General features: G+C 59.2%; 1 protein-coding gene across 1 annotated transcript; it reads left to right on the top strand.

Annotated features, from left to right (window-relative positions):
* The first annotated feature begins 225 nt into the window (after window positions 1–225).
* On the top strand, window positions 226–24,685 carry PIAS4 (protein inhibitor of activated STAT 4). Its single transcript, XM_061150671.1, has 11 exons — window positions 226–362; window positions 5,088–5,514; window positions 15,861–15,945; window positions 16,553–16,594; window positions 16,981–17,071; window positions 17,179–17,307; window positions 17,413–17,518; window positions 19,579–19,652; window positions 19,741–19,901; window positions 22,476–22,606; window positions 22,909–24,685. The coding sequence occupies exons 1-11, from the start codon at window positions 336–338 to the stop codon at window positions 23,175–23,177; spliced, it is 1,542 nt and encodes a 513-aa protein (XP_061006654.1). The 5' UTR covers window positions 226–335; the 3' UTR covers window positions 23,178–24,685.
* The last annotated feature ends 152 nt before the right edge of the window (window positions 24,686–24,837 follow it).

The following is a 24,837-nucleotide window of genomic DNA, read 5'->3' as shown; positions in this document are numbered from 1 at the left end:
GTTGTCGCCTCAACTGTCTACTCTCTCCTCAGACAGGACCCAGCACCCGCCCCAACGTGTTCCGGCCTTGTACCCCTTTAAGAAACCAGACCGGCCAGGGGTGGGCGTGGTCGCCGTGAGTGAAACGGGAGGGGGTGCGTAGTCGGGCAGCCTTGATTGGCCCGAGGCCCGGGCGGTGGCCGCGCGCGCTTGCGCAGTGCGCGATCGCGCGCGCCAGAGGGGAGGAGGGCGCGAGGGTGATAATTGGCCGCGGCAGGGGCCCCGCCCGCGAGTGGAGGGCGATCACGTGACGCGACGGCTGGGGGCTCCCGGCGCGGGGGACGCTGGTGGCCAAGATGGCGGCGGAACTGGTGGAGGCCAAAGTGAGTGAGCGGTGGCGGCGCCGGCCAGGGCGGGCGGGGGTCGAGGGCTGGGCGGCAGGCCGAAGTCTTTGCCTTCCGCTTGGGGCCCCACGGCGCGGCCCGCCTGCGGCTCGGCGTCCTGCCCCCTCGCCCGCCCCTGGCCCGGGGGCTCCGGTTGCGGGCGGGGCGCGAGGAGGCCGGGGGCGGGGCCCCCAAAACCTCACCCCAGTCTCCGTGCAGGGGGTTCGGCCCCCCCAGGCGTGAGGTTGGGTCCTCCCCTCTCCAACCCAAGCGACTAGGGTCCAGATCGCGCTGAACACGGGCACAGGGCCGTGCCTCCAGCTTGAGGCACATTCCCCCCGGACAGCATGACGGGCTGGGCTGCTCGTCCCTTCCTCGAGGTCGGCGCTCTTTGGCTTGGGGGAGTGTCTGCCTCTCACCGCTTCCCATGGTATAGTGGGCTGGCATCTGGGTCTCAAGTCTCCTTGCCCAGCTGATCAGGCTGCGCTTGGCGGCTCTCTGCTCGGAAGGGTCCTCTGATTTTTCTGGACCACTTCCACCATCCTGGGTGATGAGCTGGGGATCCTGAACCGCCCCAAAACACAGGGTGTCTCTTGGGGGTCTGTACCCCAGGCTGAGGTTTAGAGCCCTTATTCAGCTCCCGCTCTGGTCCCAGAGCCCCGCCCCCCTCCTGACACCCTTCTCACCCCGGAGTGGGCGCGGTGTTAACTGAGCTTGCCTTCCCGGGTGTGATGGAGCCTTGGTCCTGGTGTCGGTTCCTTCCTAACTCTGTTCTCTCTGTCATAGGTCCTGGGCTTTGCGTTCCTTCTCACTCTTTCCCCTCCCGACAGCATTTGTGCAGCTTTGAACTCTGCTCCTGCGAGCCCTAGACTCCACACTCGCAGGATCAGACCCTATTTCCAACCCCAGCTGGTTCCCTTATACTCACCCCATCACGAGTCTACTGCTCAGACCACACTCTCCACACAGCCCCTCTTTAGATCTGTTTAGACACCCCAACTCTGGCGTCTGAGGCCCCACTCCTTTTGCGGGTCTCTTACGTTGACCCTTGGAGTGTACCCAGTTGGGTTCCCAGCCTGTCTCCCCTGTATTGCTGTCTGGGGTCTGCATTCTACATCCCAAAGATGTCACCTCCTTGCTTGAGGCCCCTTTTAACCGTCTTGGGACTAAGCTGGGAACATCCGTCTCCCAGGGAGGTATCTACTGTCAGATGCCCCTGCGAGATGAGGCTCCAGAACTCTTGCCCCTGACTAGGCTAGGGTTCTTGCCTGAGAAGTTTATTCAAGGCCGCTCATCTTTCGGAGTTGGGGGACGGGACCTAGCAAGACTGAGGCCCCGCCCCCTCCCCGGCTGATCTCCCCTCCCCGGGGTCCTGACCTGTAAATGTTTTCTCTCTCTCGCTCCTCCCTCTCAGTCCGTCTCCCTTCCCTTCCCACGGGGATCTGAAATACAGCCCTCACGGTTCTGTGATTATTGGGTATTACCCTCCCCTCACCCCTGAGCGCCCTCCGCCTATACCTGCATCACACACGCAGCCATCGCGCTCTGTTTTGAGAAATTGAGACTTGCGCTAGAGACGCAGGGGTCTGAACCCTGCCAGCCCAAGGTGGAAGCCTGTGGCCTGAAGTCCCCTGGAGCCCTGAAATTTAACCTCCTCAGGGCACTGTGGGCCTGTGGCTCTAGACGCAGGCCCGCCATTCCAGCCAGAGAGTAGGGTCTGAACTATTATACCATCTAGGGCCTTGAAACATGATCTGATAAACTCTACTTGACCCTTCCATGACTGGGGCCCCCTCCCCAATTAGATCAGGTTGACCCTTTTTCAAGTTCTCTAAACCATGAGCCTCTGTCCTAGGGGGTCTCAGGACTGCCACCCAGCCTGCTCTGATCCTCTGGAACCTTCCTACTTCTTCAGTGCCCTGCTGTCCCCGTGGAGTGCTTTGCATGTCATTGAAATGACTCCCTCTTTCAGGCACTTTCTTAAACCTTTCATAGTGATAACCAGAGACTTATCTTCTGGGATGCAAAATGGGCTGATCTGAGAGGAGAGCAAGAGGGGCTTATTCATACACTTGGAAATCTGAGACTCTTCACCTGAGGCCCCTGAGAGGGGTTGGGGGGAGGGGTTGGGCTGGGCACTCCCCTAGAGGGTGTGTAGCTATATGTGCTGAGTTCTGAGTTCCTGCAGTGAGGAGCCCCTGTTCAGTTGAGCGAGGCTGTTGTATCCAGGCCACTGTTTCTCCTCGCGGCTCCTAAGGGGCCCAGAGTTGAGGCTCTGGAAGCCGTTGGGGCCTGGTGCTGTTTATAAACACAGATCTGAGGGGCAGGCGGTTCAGGATAAAGCCAGGCAGGAAGTGATCTGTGTAGCGCTTGGGGCTTCTTCCTGAATGTTTGCGCCCCGCTCATTCCGCTCCCCACCCCCCCCCCCCCCAGTGTCAGGGGCAGGCTCCTGGGTAGTGGCAGCTGCTGAGAAATCCGAGTCCTGAACATATGGCAGCTCAAGAGGTGTGCCCCAGGCTGCGTGCGCACACGCAGCTTCCGGATGTCCCCAACCTGGTAGAAGGGGCAGGTGGGGGCAGCGGCTCCCCAGGGCGGGGTGCCCTGTTGTGGTCAGACTCTTAAAGGCCAGGCCCACCTGCTTCGGGCTCAGTGGCTGGCGGTCAGCTCTTCCACATGACTTCGCCTCTCCTCCTGAGTGCCTTGGGCCTCTTCCAGAAGAAACATCTTGTCTGCAAGCCTTTCTCCTCTGTTCAAGGTAGAAAGTCAGGCTGAGGGAGGCAAAGCCTCTTTGATTGCAGAGTTTTTGGACTCTGTGGGGGCCTGCAGACCGCTGGGTTCCCCACCCAGGGGGCATGCTGGGGAGTGAGGGGCTCCTTGGCAGCTGGAGATAGACAGCCTCAGGAGTCCAGATACTGCCACCTCTGCTGTGGACACATGGGGAGGCCTGGCACCAGCTGCTTCCCTCTTGGAGCCTCAGTTTTCTCACCTGTATAGTGGGTGCTAGTCCCGGTGAGATGAGTGAGTGCGAAGGCCGGCGAGCTTGGCATGGGTGGGTGCGCCCCATCTGCAGCATGGGAGGAGGAAGAAGATCCTGCAGCAGCAGAAGGCTCCCCCTTCAAGGCTTTGCAGGCAGGACTGGGTCCCCCTCATGATTGTGAGGCTGACAGGGACCCAGGCTGCTCTGGGAACCTGGGGCAGAGCCTGCCTTTGAGCTTCAGGCTCCTGAGTCCTGGGGCCACCGTCACATGGCACATCTCACTCTTTGATAGCCAGGAAGCACCAGCGCCTTCTGGCTTTGAGGCCACTGCTGTAAACAGCCTGTCAGGGGTCCTGCCCACCTCAGACCTCCAGACTTTTTCTAGTTGCTTTTAAGTGATTTCTTGATTTCTTTGGCTGCTGTCCTGCCCCCGGCTTGCCAGCTTTCCATGTCCACACTTGTCGCCTGTACTTTTTCTTTTTTCCATTCCCCCTGGAAGTTTCTCTCTCCCACCACGTTTCATTTATCACAGGCCAGCTTCAGGGCTCGGCACAGGTGGCCCCCAAACCTGGCTGGCCCATCCTTCTGGGATACTTTGCTTATGGAGCATATTAGGGAGTCCACAGTATCATGGAGGGCAGGCCACTGCTGGTCAGTCCCACAGAAAGCATCAGGGTCCACTGTGCTCTTGTGTTTGATCCGATTTCGTTGGAGGGACACTACCAGGCGATATTCACCAGACCTCAGTCATCACTTTGCCACAGCTCAGTTGCAACCTCTGACTGTTGGGTCCCTGTGCTTCTCTTTTGGGGGGGATCTTGCTCCTAGGGGTCACTTGCTGATGTCTGTGGGATGTTTGTGGTGGTCACGACTTGGATTTTGGGGGCTCCTGGCATCAAGTGGGTGGGGCCAGGGATGCTGCTCCACACCCCACCATGCCTAGGACAGCCACACCCCAGAGAACGATCCAGCCCCGAGGACCACAGTGCCAAGGGGAGGACATCTGCCGGGGTGACCTGCAGATTCTTTGATGGCCTCAGCAGTGCTCGGCTGAAATAAGCCAGTGCAGGGGCAGCCTGGTAGGGAGGAGCCACCCCGGTTCAGAGTCAGGTTTGGATCTTGTAACTGGAGCTCAACCCAGCCTGGCAGGGGTATTTGAAGGACCAGAATTAAGTACGTAATCACTCACCCAGCTCAGTCCCCAGCAGATGAGTTGTACTGAGTGAGCGGTAGCTACTGCCCTCTGGACTGAAGGGAAGATGTGTTTGTGGCCGATGTTGCTGATGTTGGTTGAGTACTCATTCTGCTTCTGTACGTCATCTTCTCTGGCCCGTTGCACATGCCATCGTCCCTGATGAAGAGAGGCCATCGGTATTGCCAGCTAAGGAGTGGCTGAGACTGTTGACCAGGAAGCAAGATTCCCAGCTCCTGCCCTGGGACTGCTTTCAGACTTGAAGATGGGGAAAGAGAACCTAAAACAGAAGCACTCGTGGTGTGGTGGCAGGGTGGGGGTGGGGGGCAGTCAGAGAAGATTTTGCTGCATTGGTGCTGAGAAAGTCTGGAGGAGGGGAGCAGGGCTGAGCTGGGACGGGGTCTCACAGGGGAGGGTGAGGGCAGGCATGGAGGTGGGACCGAACCCAGGTGGGGGGGCTCAGTCTTCCCTGCCACCCTCCCAGTTGGCCTGGGTGGCCCCTTACCCTGGCAGCATCTCCCTCTGAGCGTGTGTGTCTGTGGTTGCTCTTCCCCAGAACATGGTGATGAGTTTCCGAGTCTCCGACCTTCAGATGCTCCTGGGTTTTGTCGGCCGGAGTAAGAGCGGACTTAAACACGAACTTGTCACGCGGGCCCTCCAGCTGGTCCAGTTTGACTGTAGCCCCGAGCTGTTCAAGAAAATCAAGGAGCTCTACGAGACGCGCTACGCCAAGAAGAGCTCAGAGCCTGTACCCCAACCCCACCGGCCCCTGGACCCTCTGACCATGCACTCCACCTATGAGCGGGCCAGCTCGGTACCCAGGACTCCCCTCACTGGCCCCAACATTGACTACCCCGTGCTCTACGGGAAGTACTTAAATGGACTTGGACGGTTGCCTGCCAAGACCCTCAAGCCAGAAGTGCGCCTGGTGAAGCTGCCCTTCTTCAACATGTTGGATGAGTTGCTGAAGCCGACGGAGCTGGGTGAGTCCCCGCCCCCCCCAGGGTGGCCCCACCTCCCAGTTCTCCCAGCGCCCAAGGCCCACCACGTGGCCAACCAGGAGCATTTTCTGGGGGGGCATCAAGAGCCAAGGGGCTGCATGCGGGGGACTCGCCCCTCCCAGAAGGCACAGGGACCCACTGTTGGATCCTTGAATTAGTAAGCTATAGCTGTGTAACAAGTTATCCTAGATGCCAACAGCTTGGAGTAGCTGACACTTCAGTTTCTGAAGGTCACAACTGGGGAGTGGCCTAGCTGGGTTGTTCTCACTTGGGGTCACTCAGTGGGTCATGGTCCAGCTGTTGCCAGGGGCTGCCTAATCTGAAGGCTCGACTAGGGCAGGGGTGGCATGCTTATTCATGGGACCAAGACGCCAACTGTTGGCCAGAGACACCAGCTCTTGCCACATGGGCCTCTGCGGGCTAATTGAGTGTTCTCCCAGCGTGGTGTGGAGTGGTGGGTTGTCCCCCCCCCCGCCCCCCGCACTGTGATGGATCAGGGGGAGGGGGCTGCAGAAAGGGAGAGAGAAAGTGAACGTGGTCACATGTGTGAGCATGTGACCCCACTGGAAGCCAAGGGCTCCCCTGCAACCTCAGCTTGGAAGTAGCATGTTTTTGCTTTGGCCGTATCCCACTGGTCACAGGGACCAATTCTGCTGCACTGTGGGCAGAGCCTTTGCCAGGCTGGACCACTGGGAGGCAGGGATCACTGGGGGCCACCTGGAGGGGTGGCCACTCTGCTCTTACTCCTGGTGGCAAAGGAGCTGGAGTTTTGATCTGAGGTTCAACCTGATTGCCCCACCATCCCCGCCCCCTAGCAGAAGGCTGTTTCCTAGTAGGCAGTCTGTGGGAGTGACCCTGGTCAGCAGGATCAGGCCTATCCACACAGGCGGGCCATCAGTGTGTGGGTAGGTGTGTCTGCAAGAGGCAGGCGCAGCCACAGGTGGAGGAGATGATGTCACGGAACCTTGTTCTCGTTTCTCTATCCCTTCTGTTGACTGAGGACCCGCTGTGTGTCAGGCCTATAGGGTGGCACGTGAGTTGGCCCCCACTGCTTCCATGCAGCTGGATGACTGGGCTGAGAGTGGGTGTCAGCCTAGACTCAGTCTCAGAAGCTGCCCTGAGCCCCCCACCCCTGAGCCACAGCTTCCTGGGCCTCCAAGGCTCCAGGGAGCGAGTAGAATGCAATGGGGTGCTTGTAGTCCCTCCAGTTTTCCCAGGTCCCTGAGTGTTCCTATTCACCCACACACTCCTCTTCCCCCTCACCCACACACTCAGTCCCAGCGTATCTCTGACCACCTGCAGGGTGGGGGATGCAGACAGAGCCCGCCACGCTTGTAGAGGCCCCCTGCTAGCACCCTTTGTTTGGGGCCTCCAGGTACCCCAGCCTAACCTGGTACTGTGTGTCCTGAAGCCCAACATGGTGGGCCCGGGTCACGAGTCAGTCCCAGCACCCTGTGCCAGAGGTCGTGGCCGCTCCACGCCCCCGCCCACCATGCCCCTGGCCACGTGTTCCAGTCCCTCTCAGCCCTGCTGACCCAGCGCCCTGCCTTGCTCGGCAGGGGCCCCCTCTCTGCCCACAGGCTTTAACTCCAGCCCCCAGCTGCTGGCTCTTCTGTCCTGCCCTGGTTGGGAGCAGGAGGGGAGGAGAGGACTGGCGGCTACCTCGCTCCTTCTCCCTGCCACCTTTGGACTTAGGGAGGGTGGGGTCGCATCAGAGGTAAAGGAAGGTGCCATGGATGGGTGGTCCTGGGGTCTGAGGCCTGCACTGCAGCCCAGGGCTGTGTCCTCCACTGCCTTCTGTCTGGCATCAGGAGGTGTTTCTCGCCAACCCCTGGGTGGGGGCAGGTTGGCCCAGCAGCACCTGTCATGGGAGTGTTGTGACAGCTCTGGGGACCCAAGGCCTTTCCCTGAGTTTCTCTGTCTCTGCTACCCCCGCCCTGGCCTCTCTTGATGTCAGGACTCATTCCCCAACACCCCCCAGCACAATCCCTATGGACTGGGACCTCAGCCCTGGCTGTGGCTGTTCTGAAGATTGAGCTGACAATTCAGACTCTTTCCTGAGGACTCAATCACCATCTTTGCAACAGGGAGGCTGGGTTTTTAAAGGGAGGCTGCGTGGCGGGCTCGGCACTCAGCAGGGGCCAGGACCAGGACTGGAGGTGACTTTGAACTTGGGGCGGCAGCCTCCCTCCCTGGCCTGGACTGTGGGCTTCCTTCCTGCACGTAAATGTGCAGTCACTCCCGGCCCACAATGCATCACTTTGCCCTGAGCCCCCGGGGACCCCGGTCACCTGATCTCCGGGAGAGTCTGCTCCCCTGTCTGCACCAGGAATCACTCGGCTCTGCTCAGAACAAAGAGGCCGACCCCACCCTGCCTGTGCTCCCACCCATTCCCCTGCCCCTCCCCCAGGATGCACCCTGCTCCCGAGTCTCCAGGACCCCCAAGGGCTGCCCGCGGTCCTAAGGGGAGGCATGATTGAGTGAGCACATACACCGGCCCTGAGCCAGCTGGTCCCCTCTGCTCTGGGACCAGCCATTCTGGGCGCCTCCCCACAGTGCCTTCTATGGCTGGCACAGCCCAGGAGCCCCCTCAGGAGGCTCAAGCCAGCTTCCCCTTCTCCCGCACCCCAGGTTCTGACCTGCCACCTGAAAGGAGGCCCAAACAGTCTGGTTCTGTTTGCCAGATCAGCCACCGGCCTGCTCCGGGATGGAGCCCGCGCCTGGCGGACAGGAGACATAAATCACGCACAGAGGAATGTTCGGGTTGGGGGAGGGGAGGGGAATAATGGAGCCACAGACCCGGAGCTGGAAGGACCTTAGGAGGCAGATGATCCACTCCGCAGGGGTGGGGATGGCTTCCAGAAAGGTCAGGAGACTAGCCCAAGGTCACACACAACATCCTGAGGAGGGGTCCCTGGAGCCCTGTGCTCAGTCAGCTTCCCCACTCAGCCCTCCCTGCGCCACGGCTGCCTTGCTCTCCTGTGGGGAAGCACCATCTCTGAACCACTCAGGACTCTGGGCCTCATTTCAGGACTGGGAGCCCAGCCGTCAGGGCCAAGCATCCAAGGCAGAGGCGCTTACAGGGGGCTGGGAATGCAGTCTTAGATCCAGTGCTGCTGCTTGGGTCTTAACCCCCTGATAGCCTGAGGGTCCCCCAGGCCTGGCCACTTGGGCTGTTAGTGACCAGAGGCTGACTGGGGAGGGCCAGACCTCAGGGCCACGGTGCGTGGGCGAGAGGAGGTGCTGTCATGAGACATGCTGGCAGAAGGAAGGAGGCACGACCTGGCCCTGCACTGCCCCTCGGCGCTCCCGGCATCCTGTGGGCAGTGCCTTGTGGGGTGGGACCACTCAGGCAGCCCGGCCAGGTGATCGAGCTGCCCCCCCAGGTCTCCTTGTGCCCCAGGAGGTGGTCGGCTAACTCTGGTGGAGAGCCGCCAGTCTAGCACCCGCCCCATTGGGCAGGGCCCACGTAGGTACCTCATTCAAGGTCTAAGCCCTTTGGCTGGTATTGCCCAACTGACAAGCAAGGCAGCGGGGTCCCTGACTGGCAAGGAATGCTCTGAGCAGCAGTAGGGGTTGTCAGTACCAGGAGCCCTGTACTGTGCATTTGTTGGGAGGTAGCAGTCAGGAAGGCTTCCTGGAGGAGGTCACAATCCCACCCGGACCTGAGGGATAAGTAGTAGTTAAGCTGAACTTAAGCGGGCAGGTGGGTGGGTGTGTTCCAGGCAGAGGCCCAGTGGTGAGAGAGTTTGTGAATGAAGGCCGTTGTGACCGGTGCGCGGTGTGGCGCAGGCCGGGGTCAGGAGAGCGGGCTGGACATGGGTGGGTTGTGGCGTTGGGGGGACCAGCTGGCGTGTCCTGAGGGCTTCCCAGCTTTTCTGGGCTATATTTTACCTCTGTTCTCAGGCGGGAAATACCCCTGACGTGCAAAGAAGCAGAGGCACCTGCCTGCTGCCCACAGCCTGGTGTGGGACCCACCCCGCCCACAGGCCCTCCGTGGCATTCTTGGCCATTCCATGCTGTGGGAGCCCGGACGGTCACAAGGCGTCCTGTGTCCTGTGTCCCAGCTCCAGGGGCAGGTGGCCTGAGCTCCTGGGCTGCCTGCGCCTCCCCTGTCCATGGTGGTGGGAGGGTCTCCACCAGCTCTGCAGCACGTGGTTGCCCTGGGGAGCTCCCGGCACGGCCAGTGAAGGGCTCCTCGGGTGGAGGTGGAGGTTTTCCTCACAAGGCCTCCTGCCCACAGGCCTCAGTCCTGCCGGAGCGGGCTCACTTCCATTGCCCATGACCCCCTCAACCTCCCAACTTTCTGCACAGCCCTGGTTTCCACTTGCCCAACACCCCTCCTCCCTCCTGTTTTCTCCACACTGCCACCCCCCGCCCCCGCACCCTGACCCCAGCTGCAGTCAGAGGAAGCTTTTAGACAGCAGGCTGATCCCATTCCTCCTCTACTCCAAGCACTCTCCTGATCTGCTGGCTTGTCTGCCAGATCCCCTCCTTGCCCTCATTTGCTCCCTCTCTCCTGGTCCAACCCTCACCCTCACCCACTCTGCTCCACCTCCAGCACTCCTGGCCAGGTCCTGCCCCGGGGCCTTTGCACATGCTGTTACCAACATGGTCCTCCCTGCCCCACAGCCTAATCTAAAGCTCACCTCCCTTTCTTCCTCATCATCTCTCATCCTCTGAGGCCTGGGGCTGGCTTGTCCCCACCACATCCACGGGACAGAGGGGGTGCAGGAAGTGTGAGCAAAGGTTTGGAGCTGAGAAGCAACCGCAGGCTGCAGGGCGAACACTGAGCCCCCGCTTCTGCATTCATTCCTCTGCTAATCCCACCAGCAGGAAGTCAGGGGTGCTTACTCCAGGTGGAGGAGCTGGGGTTTGAACCCAGAGCCCCTAATTGGGGCTTGTTGTACCCACCCGTCCCCCTCCACTGTGAGCCCCCTGCTCTGCTCCCAGCCCTGGGCACCACTTTTCCCTCCTCTGGGACTGCCCGCACCATCCGTTAACCACTGGGGCCAGGCCTTGGCCGGGAGGAGGGGCCTTGGGAGCCCAGGGGCAGAGGCCTGCCAGCCGAAGATGGAAGTGGGAGGAAGACCAGTCATAGCCAATTGAACTATATCTATGTGTGTGTGTGTGTATGTATGTGTGTATGTATGTATTTATTTATCTGGCTGTGCCAAGTCTCAGGGCTTCTCTGGTAGCTCAGACAGTAAAGAATCTGCAATGCAGGAGACCAGGATTTGATCCCTGAGTCGGGAAGATCTCCTGGAGAAGGGAATGGCAGCCCACTCCAGTATTCTGGCCTGGGAAAGTCCAGGGATACAGCACAAGGGATCTTTAGTTGCAGTATGTGGGATCTAGTTCTCCGACTGGGGATTGAACTCTGGTTCCCTGCATTGGGAGCTTAGCCACTGAACCACCAGGGAAGTCCCAGCCGATTGACTTCTTAAAGTCTCTTTCTGTTTAAACTTTTGTAAAATATGTATTTATCTGCAAAAAGGCAGGTTAATAGCAAAGCAGTCAGGCGCTTGTTCTTGCTCCCTGCTCAGTGGGGCCCCACTGCTGGTTTATCAGTCACCACTACCTCCACCCCCCCAGTACATGTTGAGTACCTGCTGAGATCATTACATATTCTTTGCTGGCGGTGCTTTGTAGGGCTGCCTTGCCCTCTGTCAGGGTCCCAGGGGAGGTTTCCCTGGTTCACTTGGTCCGCCTGCCGTGGACCCTGGGGCAGGGTTTTCCCTTTAGTCCCGGAGAGGCTCTGAGGCCTGTGGGTGTGCTTGGGGCTGGGAGGGCGTGTACCTCCTCCCAGCCCCCACACCACCTGGCAGGGCCTCCCCCACCCCGCGGCATAGTGTCCACAGTGAACCAAAGACATGGGGAAATGGTGCTAATTCTCAGGACAGAGAGGTTTTGGAGAAAAAGGAAGCCGGGAGGGAGGTGGGGGTTGCCAGAGCTGTTGGTGGGCTGGGGTGGGGTGGGAGTTGCAGTTTTTAAATAAAGCCACTCGGGAAGGCTTTCGTCCCAGTGGCATTTGCACAGACTTAAAAGACATCAGAGCTGTGTAGATCGTCGGGGGAGGAGTGTTCTGGAAGAGGGGATGACACGCGCACAGAGGCCCCGAGGCGAGGCGGGATGTTCTTGGCAGGTGGCGAGCAGGAGGAGGCAGCCAGGGTGGCTGCGGTGGAATCAGGGCCACCAGGGCTGGGGGCAGAGCCCTGCCCCCATCACTCCCCCTGACCCCTGAGCTGGGGGGAGCCAGGGTCTGCACATTGATCAGATGAGCCCTGATGGTGAAGGGGCGCCTTTGGAAGCCTGCGCCAATAGAATTGGTCAAGGGGAGCCAAGATCGGAAGTTGGGGCGAGGGTTGGAGGTAGGGGCGAGGGTCGTGGAATCTTGGCCTTGAACAACTGGGAGGGTAAGGCCGCCCCTGGAGGTGGATGGCAAAGGCTTGGGTTTGGGGGACCCCCACCCTCTCCCAGCGGTGCAGCCTGTGCTGTGTCCCAGCGTAGGTGGCAACTGGCCTCCCCTGGCCACTTGGCTCCCTGGAGTAAGAGTCAGCCACTCTGGGCTGATGGCTTTGGAAAGTGCCACCTGCCCCTGCTGCATGGACTCAGGACCCAGCTGTCAGTGACCTTTCTCTCCATTTCTGCTCTGTGGCTGGCGGGTGGGTGGGCCCTTCCCTTGCCTCCCAGGAGATTCTGTGGGTTTGGGGGAGTGTGTTTGACCCCCAACTCAGCCTGGCGGCCCAACTCCGGTGATTTGAGGCTCCTCCCCCCACCCCATAAATAATTGCCCCGGGCTCTTCGGGCAGGTCTGGGCACATCTGCAAGTAGCCTGCACAGCCCAGCCCTCCAATTAGGCAGCCTTCTCAGGGGCCCAGCAGGGACTCCGGAGGGACCAGCCCTCCATGCAGACAGGAGCTGGTAGCTTACTGTTCACTGAACGCCAGCTCCGGACCGGCACTGAGCACCCCCAGTAACAGTCCAGTCCTGGTGGTCCCGGGCATGAGGGGCGCCAGGCTTGGGTGGGGACGGGGCTTGGGCTCAGTGAAGCTGGGATGGGATCCCTCGGCCCCACGAGGTCTGGCTTATGGGCCCCAGCTGCTTTAACATTCAAATTCTGTTTGCTTTTTAAATTTTGGAATTCAGAAGGTTCTGAAGCAGGGGTGGGCTCTTCACCCTGGCCACTCCAGGCGGGTGCTCCAGGCTTTTGCAGTACCGGGCAGAGTGGGGACGTGGAGGCAGAAACCGTGTGGCTCGTGAAGCTGAAAATATTTATACTCCAGCTCCTTCTAAGGACAGTCTGCCCACCAGTGTTCTAAAGGGTTTGCCGTAGGAAGAGAGCCGACACCTTGCCTCCCCAGGGCTTGTTGCCAAGGCTGTGGTCGAAGCCAGTTCTGGCGCCCCCTCCCCAGGGGCAGCTGTGGCGCAGACCCCCTCCTCGGGTTTGGTTCTGCACCTGGCAGCCTGAGCTGTACCCTGTTCTGCACCTGCTCTTCCCACTTAAACCATCCTGGGGATTGGTCTCTTGTCGGAGCACAGAGAGCCGCCTGATGGGAGCTCCCGTGTTCACGGAGCTTAGTGTTCCTCCACGTAGGGCCACATCACACCAGTGGGTGTTTAGGTCCTTAACTGCTGCTGATAAAAACCGTTCCGCATCCCGTCTGACAGTGGTCCTTGGTCTTCTGTATGTGCACCACCTGCAGTGGCTGCTTCTGAGGTGTTAGTCATTTTGGCAGACAGTGCTAGCTTACCCTCCCTAGAGGGTGTTGCTCCTACTAGCCATAGCCTCATCAACTTGTCTGTGGTGTTGGTGTTTTTTGGCCTCACCACACAGCTTGTGGGATCCCAGCTTCTGGATCGGGAATTGAACCCAGGCCCCCCTGCAGTGGAAGTGCAGAGCCGTAACCACTGGACTGCTAGGGAAGTCCCAGCCTCATCAATTTTTATCAAACTTTTCAATCCCTTCCAGTCTGCAGTCAGATGACTTCTCAGTGTAGAGGATTTTTTGTTTGTATTTTGGTTTTGAGGGGTGGTTTTTTTCCTTTGCTTCTTCAAATGTATGTTTAAGTTGAAGTATGATTGATATACAGCAATCTGGTACAACTTCCTGGTGTAAAGTGACTTCATGTTTTGATGCATCACAGAATGATCACCACTCCTCAGGGTGGTTTTAAATTTTTAAACTTTAAAATCCAGTTTCCATACAGTGAAATCCACAGATACGCAGCTTGTCATTTGAGTTGTAGCAGAGGCACGTGCTGAGTAACCGCAGTGCCACCAAATACAGAACATTTCCATCCCTGCTGAGTTGCCCCACCCCCCCACAGCGCCCAGAGGCCGCCTCCGTTCTGAGCTCTGTCACCGTGGCTTAGCTTTGCCTCTTCAGGAAGGTGGCATAACACACAGCACGTCCATCTCTGCATCTGCCGCCTTTGTTTCAGCTGTACGGCTTCCTGTCTGTCCATGTTGATGAATGGATTACAGCTTTTATAGTATGAAAGTACCACAGCTTGTCCATGTGTTATTCTGTTGCTGGTCACTCGGGTTGCTTCCAGTTCAGAGCTACTCGGAATAGATTAGCCGGGCATTCTTGCACAAGTCTTTTTGTAGACTTACTTCTGCTTCTTTGGGAAATACCTTTAACAGCAGGTTGCTGGTTACAGGGCCAGGTATCTGTTTTACTTTATTAGCCATTGGCTAACAGTTTCCCTAGGTGGTGGTTCCTTGTTACAGTCATGTTCCCTGTTACCTCAGCAGAGAGTTCTAGTTGCTCCACATCCTTGGCAGCACTTGGAACGGCTGGTCTTGTCATTTTAGCCATTGTAAGTAGAGGTTTCGTAGGTTTCATCTGTTTGTTTATTTATTGGCCACGCCTTGAGTGGCATGCCAGATCTTAGTGCCCTGACCAGGGACCAAACCTGAGCCCCCCGCAGTGGAAGTGCAGATCCTCAACCAATGGACAACCAGGAAAGTCCCTGTGTAGAGGTTTTTAAACCAACCTTGCATTCCTGGGCCAAATCCCAGGGGGCCTGGCTGTTTGCTCATGTTTTGTTAAAGATATTTTGCACTTATGAGAGATAGTCAACTGTGTTTTTCCTTTCTTGATGCAGTTCTGTCAGGTTTTGGAAGCAGGGTTATGTCGGCCTCATTAAAATGTGTCAAGAAGTGTCCTTCCTCCTTTACTTTCTGAAAGAGTTTGTCAGTTTTATTTATGTCCTTGCTGAGAGGCTTGTGGAATCTCAGTTCCCCAACCAAGGATTGAACCCGGGCCCCGGTAATGAAAGCCTGGGATCATAACCACTAGGCCACCAGGGACTTCCCTGGAAGAGTTTATATGTAGTTCATATGATTTCTTCCTTAAACATCTGATGGAATCGTGAGTTCATTTTTTTTTAACTGGTAAAAAGCTTTTCAAACTTTCTGTATGTTTCGATGCTAGTCTTGATAATCTGTGTTTGGAAGATTTGTTTGTATCCTCTAGACTGTTGAATTTATTGGTGTGAAGTTGCAGCCCCTCTCCTGCTTCCCCCCGCCCCCCACCCTGGTCAGAGGCCCCAGGGTCTGTACTGTTGTCCACCCCTCGTTCCTGACAGTTTGTGCTCCCACAGTCTTACTGTCAGTGTAGCTCAGTGTTTATCAAAGAACTTTGGCTTTGTTGGTTTTCTCTGTTGTTGGCTTTCTAGTTCATCGACTTTCATCTTTATCTTTAGTTTCCTTCCTTCTAATGGCTTTGGCTTTGGCTTTTAGTTTGTGCTTTTTTTTCTAGCTTCTTGTGGAGGAAGCATACAGCTTTCATTTTAAAATCCTTTTCATTTTTTTTTTTTTGTCTCTTAAACCCATTTCATTTAAAAACACACACATTTATTTTTTTATTGGGCTGTGCCAGGCCTTTGTTGTGAAGTGGGATCTTTAGTTGTACTAAGTGAACTCTTAAGTTGCAGCCTGTGGGATCCAGTTGCAGCCTGTGGGATCCCCATGACCAGGGATGGAACCTGGACCCTCTGCATTGGCAGGTGGATTCTCAACCACTGGACCACCAGGGTAGTCCAGTTCTCAGCCCTCTTAAACAGAGGGGCTGTAGAGGCTACTACTCCCTGAGAGGCCCTCAGTGGGGAACATGGGGGATATGAGTGTTCCCTGGACCATAGGCAGTGATGAATGGCCCCAGGAAGGGTCAGGATCCAACCCCCCACCATCCCCAGTGGGCCCCACATCCATCCCACCCGGGTGGGCCCAGTCTGAAGAGGGTCAGGCCTGGAGGGATGATGGTGGTTGGCACCCTTGCCAGGGCCCAGGCCTGAGCCTGACTCTACGTTTGTTGTCAGTTCCACAGAATAACGAGAAGCTTCAGGAGAGTCCCTGCATCTTCGCCTTGACCCCCAGACAGGTGGAGCTCATCCGGAATTCCAGGTGTGCTGTGCCTGCCGCCAGGCAGCCCGGGGCGCCTTCACCAGGAAGGGCGGCCCCCACCACATGCTCTTAGCGCCTCTAACCCACAGCCCCAGGCGGGCCAGTTGTCCCCCTTTCACAGGGTCCCGCCTCACTGCTCCCGACATCCAGGATGGGGGCGTTCTCTGTGGGGTGTGGGGCAGCATCCTGCCCCCACTCCCTTGAGGCCAGGAGCCCCTCAGTGGTGACCACCTGTGTCCTGTGGGGGCAGGACCACCCTGGGTGAGCAGACGAGGGAGGCAGGCTGGTCCCAGGCTCTGACTCTGCCCCTCGAGGCCTTCAGTTTCCAGCTGGGACAAGTCACCACCAGGGTGGCTTCCCAGTGGGCATAGGGCCCACACCCACTAGCCCTCTTACCATCCACACAGGCCCCCATTCTCCAGAGAGAGATCATTTGCCCAAGTCACCGGCAAGTAGACGGTGGGGGAGAACATTCTAGGTGATGCCCTGAGGCCTTTGGTTGCTGTGGAAGGTTGTGGTTTAGTCCACCTGGCTGTTCCCTGGCGAAGGCTCAGAGTGGCTGCTGGGCACAGGCCTTCTCACTGACCCTCCTCTACTCCCCACACAGAGAACTGCAGCCTGGGGTCAAGGCCGTGCAGGTTGTCCTAAGGTAAGCCCAGGTGTGCCTGGTCACAGGTGTGGGTGGGGACACGACCCTTGCCCACCTTCCCTTCCGCCATCCTGGATGGCTGAAACCCTGTCTCGCCCCACCCCAGGACCCCAGAACCCTCTCAGACTACCTCCGCCCCCACCTGATCCTCCCTTCCTGTTCTCTGGCCTTGTCCGCTGCCCACCCCCCACCCTCAGGCCAGACACTGGGTCCCCAAGGACCTCCCCACACCCGTACAGTCTAGCATTGAGATCCCCCTGTCAGGCTAGACCAGACACAGGTCATGTCGTCTCCCCCTAGCTCCCCATCTGTCTTCCCCACCTCTCCCAGTGGGCTCACCCCTGCCCATGGTGCTCGTGACCCCATGGTCCCCATTGTCCTTGCAGAATCTGCTATTCAGACACCAGCAGCCCTCAGGAAGACCAGTACCCACCCAACATCGCTGTGAAGGTCAACCACAGCTACTGCTCGGTGCCGGTGAGTGCATGCCCAGCAGCCTGGGTCTGCTGTGGGGATGGGGCAGAGTGCTGGGGGGCGGGGGCACAGCACCTAGAGGTGGTCGCAGCCGGCACATCTGCCCCCAGGGCTACTACCCCTCAAACAAGCCTGGAGTGGAGCCCAAGAGGCCGTGCCGCCCCATCAACCTTACCCACCTCATGTACCTGTCCTCGGCCACCAACCGCATCACTGTCACCTGGGGCAACTACGGCAAGGTGAGCGGCCTGGACCCGCCTGCCTCTGCCCAACCGCCTCTGCCCAGCCTGCCCTCGCAACCTGGCCCTGACTAAACCGCCCCTTCCCGCCCCGCCACCCCCCAGAGTTATTCCGTGGCCTTGTACTTGGTGCGGCAGCTGACCTCCTCGGAGCTGCTGCAGAGGTTGAAGACCATCGGGGTCAAGCACCCGGAGCTGTGCAAGGCACTGGGTGAGCCCCGGGGCTTTCGGCACTGCTGGGTGGGGCTCCTCTCGGTCCCTGGTGCTGACCCCCAAATTTGTTGGGGCTTGTTCCTGTGGGCGGGCCCTCCATGGAGGAACCTGGACTTCCAGGGTCCAGCTGTCACCCTGGGGTTGGGGTGCTCTGGGAGGTCTCTAAGAGAGTGCAGAAGGAAGTGGGGAGTCAGACCAGGAACCATCAGTGCAGAGGCCCTGAGGAGGGACGAGCCAGAGCTCAGTGAGTGGGCACAGAGAGGCAGGGTGAGGGCCACCCAGGTCCATGGGGCAAGGGGCCTTGGAGGGCTTGTGGGGGAGGGGAGGACCCCTGTGATCAGTGGTCCAGGCAGGTGCTTCTGGGCTGATGTGCAGAGACAGGGTGCGCGGGGTCAGCGCTCAGAGGCTGAAGATGAGGGTCTGACCAGGGATGCTGAGACCATTCAGTTTGGGTTGTTTTTTTCTTTCCAAACCAGTTAAAGGGAATGGGGCTACATAGAGCGTTAAAAGCCCAGTGACAGCTTAGACAGGCAGATGGAGCCTTCCTGCGTCCTACCATGGGCTGCTGTGTATGGCAGTGGCTTGGGAGTTCCCTCTCTGGTCACCTGGAGGCCCTGGTGGGCTGGCTTCCCACTCCATCCCCATGCAGATCTGGGCAGTAGGGCTTGGCCACATCCCAGTCTGACCAGTGAAGACATTGAGGCCAGCGTGGCAGAGTTAGGGCTCTGTGACCGCAGGGCCTCAGCCTGGGCAACCCCCCTGCCCCTCCTTACTTTCTTCAAAGGGCCCTTTCTTCAACCCTACCCCCGCCTGCCTGTTTCCCTGTGGGGACAATGGCCAGCTTGACCAGAGGAGGTGGGCTCCCCACATTGGGCTTGGTGTGGGGCTGGACAGGGTCATCCAGGCACTGTGGGCCCCAGGCGGCATAGGCCCAGAGGCCTGGGTTGACTCCTCAGTGAACGGCCAGGAGGAGCAGCAGGGTGGTGTCACGGTGTGTGGGACAGCTGACCGCCTACTCGGGCAGCCGGGCTTCCTCTCTGGTCGCAGCGGGGAAGTCCTGTTGTGTGTCTCACCGGAACCCCTCCTGCTGCACACGCCCTCCCTCTGTCATGTGGAAGAGGACAGGGCCTTGCTATGAAGCGTGGTGTGCGCTCGGTCCATTCTCAGCTGCTCTGGGTCTTTCTGAGGGGCCAGGGCCTCGGGATCTATCCTTCGTTAGTACTTCTCAGCCAGAGAGAGGGGCCACAGGGTGGCTGAGCACAGCAGGACACTCCAGGATGGGGCACAAATTGGCCGGTCGCCCTCAGCCCCATGTGGGAGGAGGAGGAGGGGGCACAGTCCATGTGTGGAGGAGGGAAGAGCAGAGTGCCCTCCACTGTGTGGGCCTAGGCACAGTCCTGAGCCATCTGGGGTTTGGAGTTCAACATCTTAGGTTGGTCAGCCAGCTCCCTGCGCCCCCTGCAGGCCCATCCCCAGGGCTGCAGTGCGCCATTTCCTTCCAGGCTTTTTTTCCCTCTACACCTCGTGTACTTATAGTCAGGTAGCTTTGTGGTTGGCACCTGCCGTCTTCTGATTTGTGAGAGAAGCAGGCTTGGGCGGTGCAAGGGAACTGTCTCATGGGCTCGTTCCTGTGAGCCCCCAGAGGGCTCTCCCGGCCTTGGGGCTTCCCAGCTCTCGTAGGCCTTGATTTTTATCAGAAGGAACAGTCACAGCAGGTGACCCTTGTCAGCTCATCTGGGTCTTTCCAGAAAGGGTAGGCTTGTCAGGGGGCCCCCTTGTGTGTGCTCAAGTTGTTGTCAGAAATGAGTGGCCACTGCCCAGGGCTCTTTAGCATTAGCTGCTCCTCATAGTCCCGGGCCCTGGAGCTCAGACATGTGTCCTATCCTTGAGGGAGGTGGTGTGACGGACTCGCCATGTGAACCCTCTGAAGTGGGGCACTGAGCTGTTAGCTGCTGCCCTCCCGAGCATCTCTTGTGTGCTGAGGGAACCCGCTGCTCAGCTCCGGGCCCGCCGGCACCCCTGTCCCTCCCTGCTGACATCAGTCCCCCCTTCCCACAGTCAAAGAGAAGCTGCGCCTGGACCCTGACAGCGAGATCGCCACCACGGGCGTGCGGGTCTCCCTCATCTGCCCGGTGAGTCAACGCATGAGGTCACAGGGGCAGCCAGTGGTGGGTGGCGCTGGCTGGGCGGCCGCTCACACCCATCCCTCTGCCCCCGCAGCTGGTGAAGATGCGGCTGTCCGTACCCTGTCGCGCAGAGACCTGCGCGCACCTGCAGTGCTTCGACGCAGTCTTCTACCTCCAGATGAACGAGAAGAAGCCCACCTGGATGTGCCCGGTGTGTGACAAGCCGGCCCCCTATGACCAGCTCATCATCGACGGGTGAGTCCCAGGGGCGTGCGGACCCCTTGCCTCCCAGGGCCTTTGGAAAGAGGAGCGGGGGCCCTGTGACCCCTGAGGCTTCCATGGTCCCTCCTGGTGCCTGTGGCAGCTCCCATGGCCCCAGGCTAGAAAGAGAGGCCAGTGTCGGCCCTGGAGGATGTCAGGGTCTTTGCTGTCTGCCTGGTGATAGTGTAGCTTCGGTTGAGAAGAGGGGCTCCAGACCCACAAGGTCTTTTGTTGCTCCCCCACGACCTTGCATTTTCTGAGCCTGTTTCTTCCCCTGGGAACCTGCACAGCTTGGGGAGCAGCTTTTCCAGCGGCGCTCAGCAGAGGCTTAGTCACATCTTTCATGTGGAAGAGTGAGGCAGACACACGTCTCCCCAGCACTCTGCCCAGTTCTGTTGTCCCTTTCCTAGGGGGCAGCAGTGTGTGGTCAGACTGTCCCCTGAGCCTAGCCAGCAGGCCCTCCCCACACTGAAGGGAACATGGGGAAAGAGGCCATTCTCCCCAAAGGAAAACTTCACTCTGGGCTTAAGTTTCCAGAAGCCCAGCACCTGACTGCCAGGCTCCTGCCAGGTGCTGGCCACACCCACTTCTGACCCCAGAGCTGGGGCTGGTGGGGGTGGGGACCGCGTGGCTCAGGCAGGAGGGGCCATGGGGAAGCTCTGGACAGCTGACTGCATGATGGCCCCACCCACACCCAATGGTCGAGGTGCAGCTGGGGCCAATGCCGTGAGGAATGGGGTAGCCCTGACCTGCAGTGGCCGCATGTTGACGGTCCTCATCGTCCGACACTTGTCTCAGTCCACTCACTACGTTAGATGTCTTGCAAGCCCTCCCTCTCAGCTGCTCAGGGAGGTGGGCCTTGATCATCCCCACCTTACAGATGAGGAGACTGAGTCTCAGGAGGGGCATCCCACAGCCCAGGCCCCTGGCTCCCAGGTGCTAGGCAAGGACTTGAAGAAGCAAGTCCAGTCAGGCCAACTATGAGCCTGGGTCCCCTCCCAGCAGGGGCGGAGCCGCCACTCCCACAGTGTCCAGCCTGGGGTGGGGTGAGGAGGCCCCTGGGGCCGGGCACCAGGCTGGGCCTGAATGGCAGCTCTGTTCCCGGCCTGGCAGCTGTGCAGCCTGGGCCCGCCTCCCCCCACAGCCCTGGAGCAGGTCACTTGGGCCCAAGTGCTGGTAATTCTGACAGCTCTAGGGACTCATAGGCCTAGGGCTGGGTAGTGTGATGGTGTCCCACACAGACTGTGATTCCATCAGCCTGCAGGGCCTGAGTGTAGCCAGGAAGGCTTCTTGGAGGAAGGGTCCTTGAGTCATACAGTTCTTCCTCAATGCTCTGCTGTTTTGTTTCTGGCCCTTAGCTGGGTGATTTAGGGGGCCCCCAAAGAACTCCATCCTTCAGGGAACTCCCCTGTGGGCATGCGGGTTGGGAGGACTGAGCCAGACACAGACACTGTTACTTGTGCTCTGCTTAGAGAAGAGGAGCATAGAGTAGGGCTTTGGAGGATGAGTAGGAGTTTTCCAGGTGTGACGTGCACGGCAGCCAGAACTGTGCTCATACTGTGGTGACCGGGGGTGATGGGGTTTGGAGGGGCCCCTTCAGCCACAGAGGGTGTCCCGGACAAGGCCCCCCTCCTGGGTGATCGTGACGGAGGGGATCAAAGCCACCTGCAGGCAGGTGCAGTGTAGATGTGGAACAAAGGCTGAGGGCTCTGGTGGGTGTACCCTGCTCCCAGCCCCTACCCAGACCCTTGTAGCTGCTGTAGAGGGTGGGTGCTGGGCCCTCCTCACCCTGAAGGCGGGGAGACAGAGGCCCAGGAGCAGCTGTGGCAGGACCAGAATTCAGGCCTGCCATCACATGGCCTCATGGCCTAGGGGGACTCACTCCCCCACCCTATACCACCGCGCTCCGCCCCCCCTCCCTGTGTCTCCCCAACTTGCTGGCAGTCTATTAGGAGCAGCACCTGGGGCTGTGACTTTCCACAGGTGCCCTCGGGGGGTGCTGCTGGCTGACTGCAAGTGACCTGAGCCCCTCCTGCTCCCAGGTGAGCCCAGAGCCTCTCAGGGCCTTTGAGCAGCGTGTGTCTCCTTTCTGAGCCCCAGGTTCCTCATCTGTAAAAACAGGCAGCACAGTGTCAGGATGAGAGGGTGGGGGCCAGGGAGGGGGCCCTTCCTGTGGCTTGCCCAGGCCCCATGCTCCAGAGCGGCTGGAGGGCAGGTCCCGTTCTCTGCCAGTCATCTTGCCATGATGGGGTGGTGACTGACGGGCTCACTATGTGTGGCCCTCGCAGAACCTCAGGCCACCAGGTGTGGCCAGTGCTGTGTACTTAGCCCTGCTGCTGCCTGGCCTGGATCTCCCTGCCTGCAGGGTGAGGCAGGCCCATGGCCCACCCTCTGCAGCAGCTACAAGGGTCTGGGGAGAGGCCAAATGCCCAGACCAGGAGCAAGGCACACACCAGAGCCTCCAGCTTCTCTTCAGCATCATGCCTTGAAGCACTGTTTAGGAGAAGGAGGTGGCTCCTGGGGAGCAGAGTGCAACCCTGGAGTTAGCACCCCTCTTCCTACCCCTAGGCTCCTCTCCAAGATCCTGAGTGAGTGCGAAGACGCGGACGAGATTGAGTATTTGGTGGATGGCTCGTGGTGCCCGATTCGCGCCGAGAAGGAGCGCAGCTGCAGCCCCCAGTGCCCCATCCTCGTGCTCGGTGAGGCCACCCACCTCTTCCTGGGGCTTATCTCCCGCCCCGCCACCTTTTTATCTGAAACATGACTGTCCCAATGGAGGCAATCCCTCTAGAGAGGGGCATCCGAGGTGGTCTGTGAATGGTCAGAGGCGGTCCAAGTGCCAGCCCCATCCAGAGTGCCAGGGGCCTGCGGGCATCAGGCCCCTTGCCCTGTCCTCCAAAGTGGACCGCACAGCCAGGCTGCCCCTGCCCCTTTCTGGCCTCGATTCCCCTGCTTTGCAGGCTGGCAGCCCCCTAGAGCATCTGTCCCCTCTCCCCTGCAGGCACCTCGGACGCCAATGGGCTCCTCTCTACCCCCAGCGTCAACGGTGGGGGCGGCAGCGTGCTTGGGAGTGCGGGCAGTGGAGGTGGCCCAGTGGGCAGCGTGGAGAACGGGAAGCCGGGAGCTGATGTGGTGGACCTAACGCTGGACAGCTCGTCATCCTCGGAGGAGGAGGAGGAAGAAGAAGAGGATGAGGAGGACGAGGACGAGGAGGGCCCCCGGCCCAAGCGCCGCTGCCCCTTCCAAAAGGGTCTGGTGTCGGCCTGCTGACTGCTGGCCGCCGCTGCGCCGGCCGGACACACGACTTTCCTGGTGCTCACCACTTGGAGGGGCACAGGCGGGCCTTGGGCACAGAGGGAGGAGTGATTTTTTTTTTTTCTTTTCATTGTTCATTTTGTTTTTTCCACCCCTTTCCCTGGCTCCTGGCACCTGTACCTCTGGACTCTCCCATCGGAGGATTAAAAAAAAGGAAAATGACAAAAAAAAAAAGTATAAAAAAAGAAAACAAAAAAGCAAACTTAAAAACAAGGCAAACCACCCACACAGCCGCTTCCCCGGCCGGTGTCGGAGCCCAAAGTCGGAGCCGACCCTGGGAAGGGTAGGGGGGAGGCCCAGGACGCCTTGCCCCCCGACGACCATTCCAGCTGGTGCGAGGGACCGGGTGGTGGGAGTTCAGGGAGGACTAGCAGCCGAGTGGCCCTCTCCCTGGCAGCGGTGGCAGCGGTGGCCACAACTCTTGACATTCATCTGTTCCTTTGCTTTCTCTCTCCCTGCTAACTGCTCTCCTGAGAGCCCAGAGCAGGGAGCCTCTTAGCCAAGAAGCCATGGAGTGGGTGGGGGTGGGGTGGGGCCTTGGGGGGGCAGGGGTGGGCAATGGGGGGACGTGGGGGGGCCAGGGAGGGTTTAGCCACAGATGTGTTGTATTTTTTGAAAGTGCAATAACTTGGTATTTTGAAGACTCGGCATGTGGCCAGGCCCCCCCCACCCCACCCCCCCAGCAGGCGGGGGCCCCAGGGCGTGGCACCGTGTGGCGTGGTGGGGGGGTGGGTCTCAGTTTTCTAGCCAGCTACCTCGGTAACTCCAATTCAGGTTAACTTCCCTAGGGAACAGCGCAGGTGTCCATGGACACCGCCTCCTCGGCGGGGTGGGGGCCGCCACTTCGGAGGGGTGGCACGGACCTGCCTGGCCTCTCCATTTGGGGTGGTTCCTCCCCCCTCTTCTTGCTCTTGGGTTTTCCGACGGGTACAAGGCCTGCCTGGCTCCCCCCTCCCCCGGGAGCCTCACTCTGGTCTTCCAACAGGACTGGGCGTCAGCTCCCCGCCCAGCCCCACCGGCCCCCCAGTGGCTCCCAGCCTTGGGGGGTGGTCCAGTGACCATGGGGGTTCCCGCAGCGGCCCCAGATGCCTCCACTGGGTGCCCGACCCCCTGCCCAGCACCCTTGTCCCCTGGAGGCCACACCTGGTTCTCCAAGACCGCCTGTGCCCGCCTTTCTTTTTTGCTTTTATTCTTCCCTGCACCCCTCACCCTCAGACCCCAGAATAATTTTTCTTTGTATGAACAGAACTCTCCTAGTCAGGAAGCAATATCATTTCAGGTCTAGAGAAGAAAGGGACGTAAATCTGGTCGAGGGCAAATTCAGTTTTGCTGTATAAACTCGGTTGTGCAGTTCGGCCCCCCCTCCGTCTGCACCGGCAGCCGAGGGCCGCTGTTTTCTAATATTTGTATTCTAATTTAATTGTTTTTTAAAAACGCAAATAAAAAAGTCAAGGTGAAGCTACCACGGGGTCCGCCTCTCTGTGGGTCGGGGGCCATGGTCAGGAGCAGAGGACAAAGCCAGAAGCCCATCCACGATCCATGCTCCTCGTGGCGTGCCACAGGACCTGCCGGCTTCAGGAGGCACAGCCTCCAGTCCAGTGGGAGAGGTTCTGCC

The sequence above is a fragment of the Dama dama genome, chromosome 9 (assembly GCF_033118175.1).
Source record: "Dama dama isolate Ldn47 chromosome 9, ASM3311817v1, whole genome shotgun sequence".
Taxonomy (NCBI): Eukaryota; Metazoa; Chordata; class Mammalia; order Artiodactyla; family Cervidae; genus Dama; species Dama dama.
The sequence above is the reverse complement of the archived record's forward strand: the minus strand, read 5'-3'. Positions and strand labels throughout refer to the sequence as shown.

Coding starts and splice junctions, on each gene's coding strand:
- PIAS4 (XM_061150671.1), top strand. CDS start 336: ATGGCGGCGGAACTGGTGGAGGCCAAA. Junction 19,902..22,475: donor GACCAGCTCATCATCGACGG/GTGAGTCCCAGG, acceptor TCCTACCCCTAG/GCTCCTCTCCAAGATCCTGA. Junction 22,607..22,908: donor GTGCCCCATCCTCGTGCTCG/GTGAGGCCACCC, acceptor TCTCCCCTGCAG/GCACCTCGGACGCCAATGGG.